Below are 18,460 nucleotides of genomic sequence, written 5' to 3' on the forward strand. Positions count from 1 at the left end.
ACGTTCTCGATATTTTCTTCTTTTTTTTGGCATTAGATGTTTTTTTTTTATATGAGTTAAATATTACCTACCCATAGTCTGTTTGTACGTTTAGTTTTTTTTGATATTCTTGTTTTATAAGAACTAGGTTACTTGAAACAGCGCTAATAACGGCCAAATAAATGCACCGTAAACAAACGCCTAGCATACAAAATCGACAACAAGAAACGCGATAATCAACACGGTCAGACACAGATAATTTCTTTCTGATTCCGTTCCCAGAATTTTGGTACGACTGGTAAAGTTTTTGAGGAGGAAAATGTCGAGAACGAAACCGCGATTTCTGAAAATTTTTCGCAGGATTTTTCGCCTAAGCTGCAGTTGTCCTTGTCGCACTAATAGGTGCCGTCCTCGTCAGTGCGACCGAGGTATTTACCTCAAAATCTCAAATCTGAGAAGGGGCTCAGCTGATATATCCCCTTAAGGGTATCGTGGAGGACAGCTTCTCAATACAAATGTAGTCCCCATTTTCCTCTCTAGATATTGACATTTTGCAAAATATTTTTACACAATTTGATGTATATTAACCTCGGCTATGCCCCTACGTTTCCTTTTTTTTATATTGTTAATTTTATTAGAGTTATGAGCTTTTAAAATTTTCATAGGAATTTGGTTTTTCGCTCTTTAAATCTTATAATAGTAAAAAAAACTCGAGAAAAGTCAAACGAATCAAATTGTGTATAATAATTTCCATAATGTTGACGTCCTGAGGGATAATGGGGTTCCGTTTGTATGGAGAAGCCGCCCGCCACTATCCCCTTAATGAGATATTTAACAAACTTTCTGTCAGGAAATAAGAATTAAGGCTCCGTAGGTTCGTGTTATTCTCTCACTCTCACTGAACGTAAGCGAGATGTATGTGCGTGCTCGGGACCGCGGATATTTGTTGTAAGTCATAAAAAGTAATCTCCGAGTTCCCTAAAAAATTGCGTATTTTTAGAAGCAATGTTCGTATTTTAGCTTTTGTGTGTATTGACCATTTTAGACCCATGTTCGTAATTTTTTTTATCAAGGGAAAGTAAAAAATCAGGATTCGAGTCGCAATTTTTGGGTACCGTATTGTTAACTAAAAAAGCGGTACGATTTTTCAGAAATTCCGCTTTCTTAACCTACTGAACCTTAAGTTATAACTTTGACGAACAAGCGCTGATTTTGTATTTTTTTTTTAAATTAGTATCGCGGGTACTTTGCTGAAAATCTATGTATTAAGTAAGTAGCGATTTGCTTAGATGCTGAAACGATAAGTACTAGGATATTATACTTTTTCCAGTTCCCCATACGAGGGGACCATGAAATGAACCGTGTTATTTGTATCATATAAGTACACTACAAATTAATTTTATTATATTTGGGAACGAATATGAACATTATATAATTTGTATAATTTATGCAATGTTACTTTAATAACGGGCAAATGAGGAAAATCGATTCAAAAGGAAAATAACTTGTTATATAGCTGCGACTATTGTATAGTTCTCGATTGTGCAGTGAGTTGAAGTGACGCTTCAAACGGGATCGAAAGGGTGAGCTTCTTTTTAAATATCTTAATAAATTAATACACGATTAATAATAACATTATTTATCTCAGGCAAATCATCGTTAATATATATTTTGGTAAAGGCCCTCTTGATTGTTCAGAAACAAATGAGAAAGTTGCATTTTATCCACATGTGGGGCAAAGTAATCAGATGAAGACTTTGAGTTGTTTCCTTATTTTATAGCTGGTAGAACTAATTTTTAAATGGTGAATTAGAATGATATTTTTTTATTACCTTCATTTGGATTTGATTTGGTGTGCTTTTTTTTTGGTATTTCATAGTTAGTGTTTTCCTTTCACGTTGGTGTGGTGAAAATTTTTGTGTTTCACTCGTAGGCAAAGTTTGTTTAACCCTCGTGCCTTGAAACCCTTGCAACGCTCAAGATTCTTTCGCTTGCTCGGCATCAATATTAGCACGAGTGGTTAAACAATTTTGTCCCCTAGTAAAACAAATACCTATTTTTCCCCACCAGCTAGGGGTTCTTTTTATTCTTCTCTCTTCTAAATCGATGAGCAATTCACACTTTATTCACGAGTGATAATGTAAGTTGATGCAAATTTTGATTTGTGTTTCCTCATATTGTAGATTAAAAGCAGGTGACTGAACGCAGTGACAGATCCAGGCGGTTTTGTATTATTTGGTTGGTCAACCAATAAATGTTATACTTAATTACGCGAAAATGTTCAAATTGTTTGTTTACTCTTATAAGTAACTAATAAAGATACAGAGTATAATAATGACCCACGTCATGTTGGGCAGTTATTGGTGGAAAACATGTTCGTTCAGCGTTCCTATGACTGCATTTAAGCGACAACATCGTTTTCCTATTTATACGATTATTTCACATGTAGATAAACTGGATCAGCTTGTACTCAACACGGATATCGGGAGTCCTGGTGATTATTGAGTGATAATATATTATTATGGATATGTGTTTAAGCGCGCGGTTAATGTTTTATGAATTTTATGCGATAGACGCAGCGTTGAACACATGCGATCACAAAATGAAGGAAAAATGTTTACCGCGTAAAACAATATAATACGGTCACTACATTAGGTATCTGATTTAAAATGTGTGTACGGCAAACGTGTTGGTGAATAATGTTGATATTTATCAAGGTATTAAACAACTCCTTCGGCAGTGGATTCTTCAGTGTGCGATCAGGAAACAGGGAAGGAGCGTGTTGATAAGCGATTAAAGCGCCGTAAGTTAAGGTCTTTCTCCAAGCGCAGCTCCCTGAGCACTGAACGGACTGTACGTGCCCGGAATTGAAAAAATATTGACAAGTGTATTTTTTTATGTAGAGTGTTAACCTATTTATAATGACATATTGCGGGTCTCAACTAAGTGTAATAACACGCGTAAAGCTCGAAAGAATTCGTTCCATTAAAATGGGAATATTCATGAAAAATCATTGGTTTAATTTATTTTTTTATATTCAAAAAATAAAACGTCATCAGAAAAAAAATCAGGCCGAAAAGCTATTAAGGCACAAGATGTTCCCTTATCTTGCCACGGCCTTTGGCGATTAATCAGGTTTCGAACCGATGAAGTTACTATAGAAAGACCTCAAGATTGCTATTCATATAAAGTAAACGGTGTAACATGAGGAAACCGAAAGATTTTAACAGTGTATTCCTGATCACATTTAGAGACTAAAATGTCATATAAACTTTTCTGGATTTCGCATTGTTTCAGAGTTAATACCAATTTAAAAAAAGATCTTCTTATTGTAACTTAGTGCAAAACGCCTTTGATGGCGATGATGCCATTATGGGGCTTAGTCTAAATATCCTTATTGATAGATGTCAAAAAGTCAACACCTTTACAAAAACTAGGTTTTATAAAAAAATGTAGAAATTAATTATCAGTGCCAGTTTTACCATAACATTTACTTTTTATGTAAGTACATTTAAATACTTGAAAAAAAAAAATTTTTTTTTGGCGAAATTTACTTAAACTGAATTTTCTTTCCTTCTTTTGTCCTCAGAAAATGTGCGTGGTTAAAACCTTTCGGGTTCCTCGTGTTACACCGTGTATATACATACATACATATTTTAGCATCAGTATTATGATCTAAAAAAGTGCTACAAATTCTGCTGGCTAAACCCACTACAGCTTAAGAACGTCATTAAGGTGCAGTAGGTTCAGAAAACGGATATAAAAAAGTCGTAGCGCATTTTTGGATACGGCTGGAATAAATTTAATTAGCAACTTTGAGGCCTTTCTCGGGGGCCTGTATCGATTCGACCCTGAGTTTTTGACTTTCGCTTTATAGAAAAAAAAAGTTCACGAAAATGCAGTTAAAAAATTGTAACAAACTATGCACAAAGCTAAAACTATCAAAATTGCTTCTAAAAATCGGCAATATCATGTTTGAAGGAACGTATTGATTACTTTTTTATTCATTTCAACGTACAAAAAATAAAAAAACACAATATATGCGCTCCCGGGCACGCACTTTCATCTCGCTGACGCTTACGCTGAGTGAGAGTCAGAGAATAACATGCGCTTACTGCATCTTAAGCATAATTTCTATCAGTCAAGTACCAACAAGTGACAAAATATTACAGCATTAAAATTGTAGTTATATGCCACTTCATCTATCTTGCTTTTGTTACAGGAAGCTTTGGCAGTACAATTAACCTAATGTTGATCGGCTAAAAAATGTTTAGCTCCAATAAAAAGGCGTGTACGCCCAAAAACCTCTTCATCAATGTACTCATCTTTGGAACCCTTTTATCCGGGATTGCACAACTCATACACGATAATTTATGTAAGTATATACTTATAGCTGCGTGCGAAATAACTCTTGTATTTTCATTTTGTGACAAATATACCTAATTTATAAATACTAAGCGATTAGCGAGAGAAAGGAGCACTACCTCAACAACGCTCAACCCTCTTCGTATACCCTGTCTCTCCTCATTTCCAAAATTGGCTTGAGGCTGCATAGCCGGTCGATTGTAATCATCCCCTTCCGTTCCAGATCGTGTCACTCCTCACAAATTGTGTCCCCTGGTATGCCGGCTAGTCCGGAGCAAGCATGCACTTATTGGCCAGGTTACCGTCTTGTCTTGTCTTGTGCAATGGATTTGTATTTTACTTGCTAATTTTATTATTGTAGTTTCAGATGCGAATAAACTGACAATGTACGATGATAACCGCAGAGTGGCGATAGTAGTTAATATAAATAACGAGACTACAGCGGCATGTGGAGAGTTAGGGTGTTTCAAAATGAAGAACATCTCGTTCACTTTAGATAGTAAGTATCTATAACAAATGATTTCTCCAATTTGAAATTGTTATAATTTCTCAATAAATACTACAGATTAAAAAAAAAATATTTTTTCATCAGAAGCGTAAATCCTGGCCTTAACTACATAATAAAATATACTTTATGTTTATAGCTGATTAGTGGTTACTATGGCATTATGCTATAGTAATCGGTTAATGCTGATAACTAAGGGCAAATCGTTTTTCACAGCCAACCGATCAAATATTACAAAGGAATTTGGGGACAACATAACACTGGAATGCCCGCTCTCTTCTGGCAATGATAACATGATATACTGGATCGGTGCGAGAAAAGCAAATGTCACCAAAAACGACACCCACTTTTCCGTGACAGAGGGTTATTTTTACAAGGTACTTGCATACTGTTATTAACAGGTGGACGACGTCACTCAGAATACAACAGAGTTCAACATTGGAAGCTTATGTCTGGCTGTGTCTACTTATACTTAGAGTACCCTACATTAAAATAGTTACGATCGATGAGTAAGTCAGTGATAACATTAAAACTCGAATTTGAAATAATTTGAAACTATACCTTGGTTTAAAATGTACATTTTGAATATAAGAACGTAAGTAGAATAAAACACATTCGATTTATTCAGGACGTATAAACAAAAAACAAAGCCGGCCGCTTTTCCATACAAACGTAGTCCCCATGTTCCTCTCTAGATATTGACATTATGGAATACGTTTGACTTATAAGGATGATGCGGCTAAATATATTGTATATTTATTGCTATCCACAAAATACACTACAAATTTATTATTCTTATTCATTTGAAGTAAGGTTTATATTCGGTTTACTTTGGTTGAAATAATTGTGTTATTTTGACTTTATTCTAGTCGAAATAATACAATAATAAATTGATTTCAGGGCGATAGTCACAACCGATCCCAATTATCGTTTGCAAAATTGACGGGATACCAACAACGGTACTTCGTGTGTATTCTGGTTAACAACAACTCAGCAAAGATTTCATACCAATATCTAACCGTCGAACATGGTAAGTAAACGTGACGTTACAAAAAAAAGTCTGAAATCCTTCTGTATCCCTTTTTAGGATTACGCAGTTAACTTAACCCTTAGAGTATCGCAGTGTCCGTCTGTCCATCCGCGCTATCGTTAGTGCTAGAAAGTTGAAATTTGGCATGGATATATAAATCAGTTTATGCCGACAAAGTGGTAAAATAAAAACTAGAAAAAGGTTTTTTTTAGGGTAGACCCCCTACACGACAAGTCACATGATTTCTTTTTTCTTTAACCCTACAGTCTGGGTTGTCGTTGGATAAGCCCTTCAAACGAATACGGGTCATCAAGGACATGCAATTTTCGATAAGCATAATATTTTCGGAAATAATAATAACAATAATAATTTGAAACAGTTCAATTTCATGTTCAAGGTCTGTTTCAGTATTAACAAGTTTTCTTTTAGTTTGTCTATAAAACATAGATGTGAATTGGAACAGTGATATTTTTTCCATACTATCTGGTTTTAAATTACTTCTTTTACAGTCAAATATCCATTTGTATGTAGAAAAATAACAGTCTATGTCGATGTATTGTATATGTACAGGTAGTTATATCAATATAATTTAGGGGAAGTCGATAAATGAAAACTCGGGGTTCTTCCGGGATCCTATTACCTAATGGTGTAAAAGCTTTTATTGCTACCCAATTAGTAAATAGGAAGTGATAAACTCAAGAAATAAATACGATACAAGTTTATACTAAACAGTGTTTTGTAAAATACGAGTATACAACACTCACATATCAACATTCGTCCGCCATTTTGTAATTTCTTGACAGGTTAGAGATCGAAGGCACAGACCTGTTCGGCATTCAGCCACGATTGAAAATTATATAAAAAATATTTTAAACGGCTATTAAATTAATCAAATTACATAAACAAACATTAAATTATTAATGGCAGTATTTTTAAAGTAAAACTCATTTACGCAACTTGGTTTGTATGAATTAGTGACTAAATTAAAAAAGTTATAACTCCCTAGGGAGTTATAACTCTATTGTTCAGAATCCATAACTCCCGCGGAACAAAATAGGCCTTTGCCCTTCAGTGCACCTGCATGAAATAAGATCTTTCTTTCGAGCAAGTGTGATAAAATAGTTTTGAACTCGGGTAAAAGGCACCTATTCTACATTTTCATCCCTAGGCGAACAATCTACTTTGACAGTGGGGTTTGGTATGTGTAGGTGTTGGGATTGAGCAAAATAAAAGTTTAAATGCGGTCATAATAATAAATGTATAATAACAACTCAGAAACTAAACTACTTAACACAAATTACAATAACAAGTAGGCAGCGATATGTAATCAAGCTCGACCCTTAAATAATAGGTACCAAAAGAACACGAGGGAAGGATACGATATCAACCTCAACCTGTGATATAGGGCAAAAGACATCTTGTCGAGTTGACGTCTGACTAAGAACTGATTCCTAACTCCCGCGATTCCGATGACCATAACTTTGCAGGTACGCAACAGGCAATATTCGGATACAAACAATAAAAATAAAGAGATTTAAACAAATTGGATAAGTATGTTAAAATGGGTCACTCAAGTATTTTAAGTCGAAAACGCTCGACATGTTTCACTCCGTTCCGAGGTTTAACATATTTAATATGTCTCTGTGTCTCACGGAAGTTTTATTATTAAAACGGATAAGTGCCGACAAAGGAAAGGATATAGAACCCGCGAGCTTCATCTTGAAAATCGCAAGACTTGTAAGCCTTATCGCTATATTGGCAATCAATGTTTTTTGCAACATAAGTGAAATTTCTCTATAATTGGTATCAAATAACAGATATTAACTCATATGTTACATATTCTTATGTTCACTCAACTTTATAATATCATATTAATATCAATAATGTCGTAATAATAAATTACTCGAATATTAAATTTGGGTTTGATGAAAATAAAGTAAGTAAACTTTATAGGTAGGTACCTCAGTATGTACAGTTGTCAGACGTCAGGCCGTCAATATCTCCTGAGGATGCCTCGTAGAGAGGCGAAACACGTGTCGAAACACATTTTGTATTTTTGGTGGTGGTTTATTTGCGTATTTATTTTTGCGGTGGGAGGGTGGGAATAAATATTAATTGCATGTTAAAATCCGCAAGTAAGCATAGCGGGTTGGCACTGATTGACTAGCACGTTATCTTTTCGCGGATTAGGAAAGTAATATTTTTGTTTTAATTACGTAACTTTCACAAATATTATGGGCAATGTTTACAGATGAAGATGAAAGCCATTATTCAGGCGAAGAGTTCAATGAGGATGATAGAAAAAATGCTGCAATTATACACAAAGCCAAAGAGGCACAAAAAAACCAACAACTAGCCGGCATAATCGCTGCCGCTGTCGTGCTGCTCCTGACCATCATTATTATCATTGGTATAACTGTCTACAGAAGGCGAAACGGCAATGTCATTGTTAAATATTGGTTAAAAAAAGTTACCGTGGAGAAACCACCATCAGAAGCAGGAGAAGTGGTAAAGTTATATCTTTGTAACTCTCTGTTGTAACTCTGTGTAGAGAAATCGCATAATAGCTTAGGTACGCACAAAGGGTGTTTTATATGTACCTACATTGGTCGTTACTTATATTTTTTTATAATTCAGGTAATGCCGATAGTCAAAATAGAAAAACAAAGATTAACCCAGGTTGGAATCATAGGAAATGACACTACATTAATGTCAGAATATCAGATGCCAGTGGATGCCCAATGGGAAATACCAAGATCCAAAATTTCGCTTACTGGACAATTGCTGGGAGAAGGTGAATTCGGAAAAGTGCTGAAAGCTGAGTCACATGGAGTAGTCTCAGAAGATGCTAAGACTATAGTAGCAGTAAAAATGTTAAAAGGTCAGCACATGAGGTCAACAATTATAAAACAGTTTTATTTTTCAAGTTTAGGTAGGTAGATATATAATATAGATAGACGTTTTTCAGACGGCTACACGGACGCAGACATGATATCCCTGGTGTCAGAGATGGAGATAATGAAGATGATCGGCAAGCATGAGAACATCATCAACCTTCTAGGTTGCTGCACGCAGGACGGCCCGCTCTACGTTGTCGTGGAGTACGCGCGCAATGGTAGCTTGCGCGACTACCTCAAGAAACACAAACCTCCCAAAAAGTAATTTACAGATCTTTCACGATACACCCACTCTATTTCTTAATATCTTATTTGCTAATGCCCTATTTTATTTTGATATAGTGCTGGATCCACGGAGAATTTGCTGAGCAAGCCGTTAGCGCAGAGAGAGCTGGCAGGCTTTGTTTGGCAAGTGGCGAAAGGGATGGAATATTTGGCGTCGCGTGGTGTAAGATTTTGTGTAATTGATCAAGAGGTTTTGTGTAAATAACGTACCTATATGTTATGTACCTAATATAAATATGTTAATTTTTGTATCGTACAGTGCATCCATCGTGACCTGGCGGCACGTAACGTGCTGGTATCGGCTGACCTCGTCCTGAAGATCGCCGACTTCGGGCTGGCGCGCGATGTTCGCGATACTGACTACTACCGGAAGCGCACGGCTGGCAAACTTCCAATGAAGTGGATGGCTCCGGAGTCTATAGCAAAGAATTATTATGATAAGCGTTCTGATGTGTAAGTTGAAAATTTGCTTTTATTTACACTTTTCTTTGCCAGTGTGATGAAAAGCATCGTATAAGTAAAATTCGAGACATAAAACGCCCGCCCTTCGGGCATCAGGTTTCTGTTGACCGTTAATAATATTAACCAGTTTGACGTTGTCTTTGTTTCACCATGCCTATGTATAGCACAATAGTATATTACATACTTTAAAGTACTAGGGCTTTAAATTAAGAAATGTTCGTTTAGTGCAGTGGGCCGCGGGGTGGGTTGGCTCTTTCCGGCTGGAGAGAGAGGAACCCTAAAAGAGTGTATAAATTAACTATCAAAAAGTTCGTGATAGACGTGCAGCACGCGTAGGCAGTATTTACGAGTTATGTTTACTGCTGCTTTATGTTTCGCAGGTGGTCGTTTGGCGTGATAACGTGGGAGATCATGACGTTTGGCGAAATTCCTTACGCCAAGATATCAGTTTACAAGCTGTACAACCATTTAGAAAGTAATAACAGGCTCGAAAAGCCAGATGACTGCAGCAATGAAATGTGCGTATACTTAATATATCTTGGATAATCACATGCATGGGACGTTTACGTATAGTTCGTGTCATCCACGATGACGCGCTGATTTGTCAAATCCAACGTTTAATAACATGACATTACGAGTCAAGGCACGCGTTTTCGTGAATGACACAATCTATGGGCCCGATTCGAACTTTAAGATTCGTTAAGGATACGAAACATTTGCGAAGGATACGATATGGATGGATTAAATATGTCAGTGTCAAAAGTGGTATGACGTTTTTCAAACAAAAACGTAACTTGTGGCACTGACGTATCTAATCCATATCGTATCTTTAGATTTTTTTTTGTCGTGTCTTCCAATCGGGCAGTAGCCGAACATACTATAATATACTTTGAAGTAGTAACTTATATTTTTGTTGTCGTTCTTTCAATATTTAAAGACGCTAATATTATAGACACACCTTTTTTGAATACGATATTCGCGGTAAGCAAATCATAGAATAATTCCATATAATTTACGTACGGACTTATATCTTATACCTTTAAACGAGCAATTCTTGTATATATATATATTTCGGGGATCTCGGAAACGGCTCTAACGATTTCGATGAAATTTGCTATATGGGGATTTTCGGGGGCGAAAAATCGATCTAGCTAAGTCTTATCTCCGGGAAAACGCACATTTTTGAGTTTCAATATGTTATCCGAGCAAAGCTCGGTCTCCCAGATATTTTAAGTAAAACGTGAACTGTTTGTTTTAAGGTACGATATGATGAAAAGCTGTTGGGCCTTCAAACCCGAGGATCGGCCGACATTCGAAGAAATCGTCGGTATTATGAAGTCCATGCTGAACCTTCCGTAAGGCCCTTGAATTATTAACCATAATATTGTAAAAGTTGCTCAGTATGACCTATATATTCACCCGTAAATGATTGCAGGTGTGACTAAATAAACAAACAACAATATGTATTCGTCTTTTTTGGCATCTATGTATAGCTACACGTCGTAGCAAGACTGTAAAATGTCGTTGGCCAAGTCTCTCATAAAATGTGTAATAATGTAGATATTTTGTACTGTCTATTACCTAGCTAACTAGTAACTTGTGTGGCCGTGATCGCCAGGCGTCACCAAAGTCATGAATACAGCTAATATTTACGAGTAACAACTAAGACTACGAGTAAATAGACCAATTACATCAAACAATTACCAATTTCTACGTTGGTAGTATAAAAACAATGTTAGGGGTAGTTAAAATCATTTAAATAGACACTGAAAAGTTTAATGATCATCCTTACTAAAACAATAGGAACTGATAAGTGTAACTGTTACATTGTTCCAGGGAAAATGAGCCGCCGCCGGAAAATATGAATGAATACGTGACAATGCTGGCATAACAACGAATCTAATACGAGTGATCAAACATACTTATACATACATTGATGAGACATGACAAAAAAAAGGGAATGTGCAAAAATGTTACGAATCTTAAAACTAATATTGTCTTATGAGACCAGCAGGAATCAACTTTTCACGCCTCTGTTTTACTCTGTTTTGTACGGCCTCTGGTTGCAAGATGATGACCACTGCGGGTGTGCGAGGAGGGCGAAGCTTTGGTTTAGGCTTGGCTTTTGAGTCCTGTCTTCCGCCGGTCTTGCCGCTTTGTTAGCGCCCGTCGCTTCTTGTGCGGAGCCGGGGAGGATGGAGGTTTTGTTTCCTCTCTGCTGCTTTTTTCAATACTACGTCAGTGGCAAACAAGCTTACGGCCCACCTGATGGTAAGCAGTCTCCGTAGCCCATGTACGCCTGCAACTCCAGAGGAGTTACATGCGCGTTGCCGATCCTAACAACCCTCCCTCCCCTCGTTGAGCTCTGGCAACCTTATTCACCGGCAGGAACACAATACTATGAGTAGGATCTAGTTGGGCTCTGCTCTAGATCTGAAATGACATCCGCTATGCTGTGCCCTACCACAAAAAGCTTATTTTTCTTTTCCTGTACAAGAGTCAACTTTTCATTGTCATCTTTCAAACTAGACCCGGTTCCAGCAGACTGCTTCTGTGTTCAAGAAGGCCTCGTCAATGCTGGCAGGAGGACACTCGTAGTTTGCACATCTGGGGGAACCGCCCCAGCGCCACCCATTTGTGCACCAGCGCCGTTTACCAGAGTAGTAGCCATCTTTGCAATAGCAAGTCGAGCCGTTGTTCTTTTTTTATCGGCCTCTAATGGTGCCCTCCGGCCGCGATGGCAACCGAGTTTGGTAACCAGTTGCCAAAAAGTATTGAATATTCTTGTTAGACAACCAGTTGCCAAAGACGAATGACTGTTCCCGTTACATAACTGTTATCTTTCTCCTTGTAGTTTCGCAACCAGTTGCCGGAACAGAAAAAAAATCTTGTTACTCAACCAAAGTTGCTAAAGGATTAAACACATATCTAACCTTTTTTGGGCTAGATGATTGTATTCGCCGTTTTACGTTTTCTTTCTGACATCATTGACATCTATCAATCAATGTGTCCCATTGCTAGAGGTTATCGATTAATTGCAGTATTATGTCTATTGCAAACCAGATTACACATAATAAATAAGTCGTTTCTGAAGGACTTATACCTTTAAACGAGCAATTCTTGTATATATATAAATATATATATTTCTGTGATCTCGGAAACGGCTCTAACGATTTCGCTGAAATTTGGTATATGGGGGTTTTTGGGGGTATACAATCTATCTAGATTAGTCTTATGTTTGGGAAAACGCGTGTTTTCAAGTTTTCATGCGTTTTTCTTTCGACGCAGAATATGGTCGCTAATTTCGTGTTGCCGGTCACTGTCCGTCTGGTCCAGCGGGTTAAGACGCGGACTGCTAAACGAGTGTTACGGGTTCGAATCTCGCCCGGTGAATATCTTTTGTTTTTTTTTATATGTTCAAGTTTATATATATTTTTTTTTAATTTTTATTGTTTTAGACAAGTTTAATTTAGTTAAGATTATCATTATCACCTATAGACCACCATATTACAATAAATAGTTATAACCGAGCAAAGCTCGGTCGCCCAGGTATCTATCTGTGGTCAATACAAGAAAACATACATTCATTCTAAAGTATTCCGGTGCACTTTCACTTCAGTATCATCTATATCAATTCATAATTTTAAGCATTTCGTGCGACTCGAGTAGCGTGCGACCGGCAAGCACAGTCGCGTGCGACTGGTAGCAAACGCGTCGTAGACGTGTCTCGTCGTGTGCGGAACGAAGTGAATTTGTATGCAGGCTACTCGCGAGCGACGCGTAGCATACGCGTATGAGACGCAAGTCGCTTGAGAGTAGCCTCGTGAGCGGAGGGCCTTAGTAGCATGCAGTGCCGGATTAACCATTAAGCAAAATAAGCACTTGCTTAGGGCACCACGTCTAGGGGGGCACCAAAATCGTTGGCAAAAAAACGAGTGGCTTGCAATATGCTGATTTTTTCCCCATACTTTACCCATTGGTTCGTGGTTGATTTTTGATTTCCAGCATTCTGCAAATCTGTCAGCCTTTGGGCCAAAGGGCCTTACACCCAACGTAGAGCTCAGTTCTAGAAACCTACTTGTCTTCAACCCTACGTGGAGCTTGTTCTTCAGCCTTCTCGGAGTGTCGAATTTAATAGTAGATCTACACTTTTGTCTTAATTCATAATTTTGTCGTGTCCGAATTTCGCTCGCTTGCAACTCGGCCTTCGGCTTCGCACCGAAGTCTTAACAGATTTTCGAGGATCGGAATTTGTCACTCATGCTGCTCGAGCTCTTGCACACCAGATTGGTTTGCGACGTATTGCACACGGCCAAGCTGCAGAGCCGCGATCGTGCGACCTAATTGCCAAAGTTTTATTATAAAAAGACTGATGACGGAATCAAAGGCTAAAGTGCAGGTTCGGGGCCCCACAAAGGTCGAAAACCAAAAGCATACGGTTTTATTTTAACCAAAGGTTTCCTTTAGCAGAATTAATCTTTGTTTTCCTAAGATGTAATTAAAAAGTGATGCCACCCAGATTTTTGATTCAGGTTTATTTCAGCTTCGGCGAAGTCGGTCAGTCGGAGGTCAATAACTGTTTAAGTTTAGGTTCTAAGTTACGTTTGGTATCATTCTCGACAAAATCTAAAATGTAGATCATACCAAATTTCATTCAAATAGGTGCAGCGGTTATTGATTCCCCACATAAACTTCCACCCTCCTTTACACATCCTTAGCGATGATTTTTTAGATTAAAACTATCCTGTCCTTTCTTGAGACTAAACTAATTATGTCTATACCAAATTTCAACTAAATTGGTTCAGCGGTTGAAGCGTGAAGAGGAATATTAAAAAAAATTAAAATTTTACATGTTTCCACTTCGGAATGGTGTCAATGTGATACCATACTCGTAAATGAGTTCGAGACTCGAAAACGATAACAAACATAGCTAGTAAGCTTAACTGATGTAGATATCAAGATAAAGTTGAGAGCCCACCCCCTCCTCTAAAAATGTACACTACAAAACTTGGTGGCTCCACTTCTTAACTAAATCAACCTTTAGGTCCTAACTCCTAGGGGCCAATCCTGCCAAGGGAATCTTCGGTTCGAAACGCCTATTTCATCGGCTGCAATTAACTCTAATCAAGTGCTCTTTTGAGCGAGGCCAAACGCCGAGCAGCAGGAGAGCCATGATCACATTGGTTCGATTTCGTTAGGTCTTATTCATACTCGGCTTTTTACTTTATGCAAAAGTCACATAAATTTGGCCATGTGTCCAAATCCAGGCTTTCGTTTCTCGCGGCTGGGCATTATGCCTTGTTAACAATTCGCCATTGGTTTTTTTTATAGCGCGCCGCCATCAGTCTCTCCGGGCATCTAACCTTATGAGGACCTCAGCCTTCGACCTCATTCACACAATTTCTCAATTCCAAGTTCTGCTTTCTTGCAGCGTGGCCTTTGGCCTCATACGTAAAAGCGCCGATCGGACCGCGCTTTAAGCCTTATGAAGAGCTCAGCTTTCGACTTAGTTTTTTAAGGCCATAGATTCTTGCCAGAGCTCGGCCCTGCTGAAGCTCGACCTTTGGCCTCACATGAATGCGCTTCTCAGAAAAGCTCTCTTTTCAACCCTGTGTGGAGCTCGACCTTAGTCCTCGCTTACACTGGGTATTTTTTAGCTCCCCAGCTCTCTCGCAACTCCGCCTTTAGGTCTTGCTCGGAAGCGCCAAGTGGGCACTCTGGATCTTAAACCTTATGAGCATGGCCGTTGGATTCGTTTTTTGACTATTGCCACCATTGGTTCAATTCCAAGCACTGCTATCCTGCAGTTCGGCCTTCGGCCTCGCACGATTGCTCGCCACGGTAGAAACAACTGAGGGTCAACCGCGAACCACGTTCGACGTGTTGTCTCCCTGTCGCACATACGAATTTACAATTGCCTTTGGGCCTCAGTCCTTATGTAACTTTCGGGTTACTTTTGGTCATGTTACTTCTAGAGTTTATTTGTGAAGTGAACCAAAGCAGGTTTTAATCACATAGTTAGCCGGAAAGGCAAGTACACAATCATAGATATAGGTAATTTCAGTCATTTAGTTCACGCATGCTTTGATAAAGGTGACAATAGGATGGCGACTGCACCAGCGTTACTGTTGCAACGTTACTGCTGCAGCACTGTCAATTTCCTTGATAAAATAAGTAATGGATTGAAAATACAAATTGCAGCAGTAATGCGACCATGAACGTCACTTAGTATACCAAAAAAAATCAATGTTGTCAATGTAATCTGGATGAGCCTAGGCAGAGGGGGCACCAAGATCTAGAAATGCTTAGGGCATCAAAATTTCTTAATCCGGCACTGGTAGCATGGCGTCTAATTAGCGTCTGATTCCTAGTTATGAAACGAGAATGATCATTCCTATTAAGTAACAATACTTGACAAATTCCTAGTTGGCAACTATAGTTGTGTAGCAAGAATAGACATTCGTCTTTGGCAACTGGTTGTCTAACAAGAATATTCAATACTTTTCAGCAACTGGTTACCAAACTCGGTTGCCATCGCGGCCGGAGGGTAATGGTGGCCGTTGAACCTTTGCGGGAATAAGTCGATCTTCAAATACTATTATTATAAATTTTATAATAGGTTAAGTACTTAATTGAAACAGAATAATAATATCGATATTTTTAATATAGGTAGTAATCGTATTTCTTAAGATAATATTCTCTCACTGTATTGAATAGGACCCTATGTAATTATTTCTTTAATAAACTTAAAGTTAATCAATTTTTGTTTTATTTTTCGAAAATAACGTTATAGACCTAAGATATATATAATTGGCGCGCAAATTTGTCAAATCTAACCTTTAATGGCATGACAATACGAACCAAGGCACGCGTCCTCGTGAATGAGACGATCTATAGGAATTCAATGAATAGTTCTAATTATATATTCTTAATTTCTTACTATGACTTAAAGTAGTGGCAAGAAATTAGACTCTTTAAATATCATATATGTAAATATAAATAAATAAATATTATAGGACATTATTACACAAAAGTCCCACAGTAAGCTCAATAAGGCTTGTGTTGAGAGTACTTAGACAACGATATATATAATATATGTATAAATATTTATTCATACTTGGAATATGGAAACTTACTACATGGAAAACACCCATGACTCAGGAACAAATATCCATGCTTATCACACGAATAAAATGCCCTTACCAGGATTTGAAACCGGGACCATTGGCTTCATAGGCAGGGTCACTATCCACTATGCCAGACCGGTCGTCAAATATAAATAATTGTTGTATCATCATTACGACCAAATATATATATAATTACGTCCCACTGCACGTGGCACCGTGGGCAGCCACGTTAGCCCAATGCAGATTGGGGACTTCACACACACCATTAATGTATATTATAAATATTCAATTTCTTATTTGAAAAGACTCAGAACCGAATCTTACCACTAATAAAAAAATATATATATGACAACCTTACACAGATCGATCTAGTCCCACAGTAAGCTTAATAAGACTTGTATTGTAGTACTAGACGACGATATAAAAAGTACCTATGATAGTTTTTTTACCGCTACTGTATTTATTTATTAATTAGAGCATTGTCTTAGTTTATGATTCGAGTTCGCATGCTCGTGGAGCTGTCAACTTGAGCTGTCGAATTATTCGTATTAAAATATAAGTGTACCCCAACAGGGTAGGTTGGGGAGTACAGACACTTTACGATAACTATTACGTCTTAAAGTAAATGAACAATGGAATAGTAGATTGTTAACCAAGAGATGAACTGATGCTTTTCACCTGAGTTAAACACTCTACGTTTCATTTCGAATAAGAGGAAAGTAAAATTCATGGTTTAAAAAAATATGACTAAGAATAACTTATATAGTATTTATTGAGGGTACTTTCAATTAACAAAGTATCGTTATTTATGGAATGGGGAATTAAATATCAGTTTGGAAATTGTACAACGAATTTAAACCCAAATTTATTCAAAATATATTAAAAGCGGCCAAGTGCGAGTCGGACTCGCGCATGAAGGGTTCCGTACCATTTAAGACGTATTAAAAAAAATCTACTTACTAGATCTTGTTCAACATTTTACCACTTTGGACACACATTTTACCACTTTGGAAGTGTCTCTCGCGCAAACTATTCAGTTTAGAAAAAAATGATATTAGGAACCTAAATATCATTTTTGAATACCTATCCATAGATACCCCACACGTATGGGTTTGATGAATTTTTTTTTTTTAATTTTATAAAAAAACTACTCACTAGATCTCGTTCAAACCAATTTTCGGTGGAAGTTTGCATGGTAATGTATATCATATATTTTTTTTAAGATTTTTCATTCTGTTATTTTAGAAGTTACAGGGGGGGGGACACACATTTTTTCACTTTAGAAGTGTCTCTCGCGCAAACTATTCAGTTTAGAAAAAAATGATATTAGAAACCTAAATATCATTTTTGAAGACCTATCCATACATACCCCACACGTATGGGTTTGATGAAAAAAAATTCATAGATACCCCACACGTATGGGTTTGATGAAAAAAGATTTTTTGAGTTTCAGTTCTAAGTATGGGGAGCCCCCAAAATTTATTGTTTTATTTTTCTATTTTTGTGTGAACATTTTAATGCGGTTCATAGAATACATCCTCTTACTAAGTTTGAACAGTATAGCTCTTATAGTTTCGGAAAAAAGTGGCTGTGACATAATCGGACAGACAGACGGATATGACGAATCTTTAAGGGTTCCGTTTTTTGCCATTTGGCTACGGAACCCTAAAAAACGTACTTGGAAACAGGGATCGGAAACCGGTATTTTTTGTATGGGAACGAAAACGGTATTTTTTTCGTTCTTTGTTAATTACTTCATTTCTAATTAGGCAATCTAATAATACGAAGTCGTTATCTGAAAACACAACTG

The 18,460-nt window shown here is 37.4% G+C and overlaps 1 protein-coding gene across 1 annotated transcript; it reads left to right on the top strand.

The window, feature by feature from the left end:
• Window positions 1-1,503: 1,503 nt before the first annotated feature.
• Window positions 1,504-11,719, top strand: LOC133534485 (fibroblast growth factor receptor homolog 1-like). Its single transcript, XM_061873638.1, has 13 exons — window positions 1,504-1,562; window positions 4,202-4,354; window positions 4,706-4,843; window positions 5,066-5,226; window positions 5,750-5,879; window positions 8,131-8,387; window positions 8,517-8,760; window positions 8,848-9,037; window positions 9,119-9,224; window positions 9,321-9,514; window positions 9,904-10,041; window positions 10,783-10,878; window positions 11,360-11,719. The coding sequence occupies exons 2-13, from the start codon at window positions 4,246-4,248 to the stop codon at window positions 11,412-11,414; spliced, it is 1,818 nt and encodes a 605-aa protein (XP_061729622.1). The 5' UTR covers window positions 1,504-1,562; window positions 4,202-4,245; the 3' UTR covers window positions 11,415-11,719.
• The last annotated feature ends 6,741 nt before the right edge of the window (window positions 11,720-18,460 follow it).

Source organism: Cydia pomonella, chromosome 2, assembly GCF_033807575.1.
Source record: "Cydia pomonella isolate Wapato2018A chromosome 2, ilCydPomo1, whole genome shotgun sequence".
Lineage (NCBI taxonomy): Eukaryota > Metazoa > Arthropoda > Insecta > Lepidoptera > Tortricidae > Cydia > Cydia pomonella.

Coding starts and splice junctions, on each gene's coding strand:
- LOC133534485 (XM_061873638.1), top strand. CDS start 4,246: ATGTTTAGCTCCAATAAAAAGGCGTGTACGCCCAAAAACCTCTTCATC. Junction 4,355..4,705: donor ACTCATACACGATAATTTAT/GTAAGTATATAC, acceptor TTATTATTGTAG/TTTCAGATGCGAATAAACTG. Junction 8,388..8,516: donor CATCAGAAGCAGGAGAAGTG/GTAAAGTTATAT, acceptor TTTATAATTCAG/GTAATGCCGATAGTCAAAAT.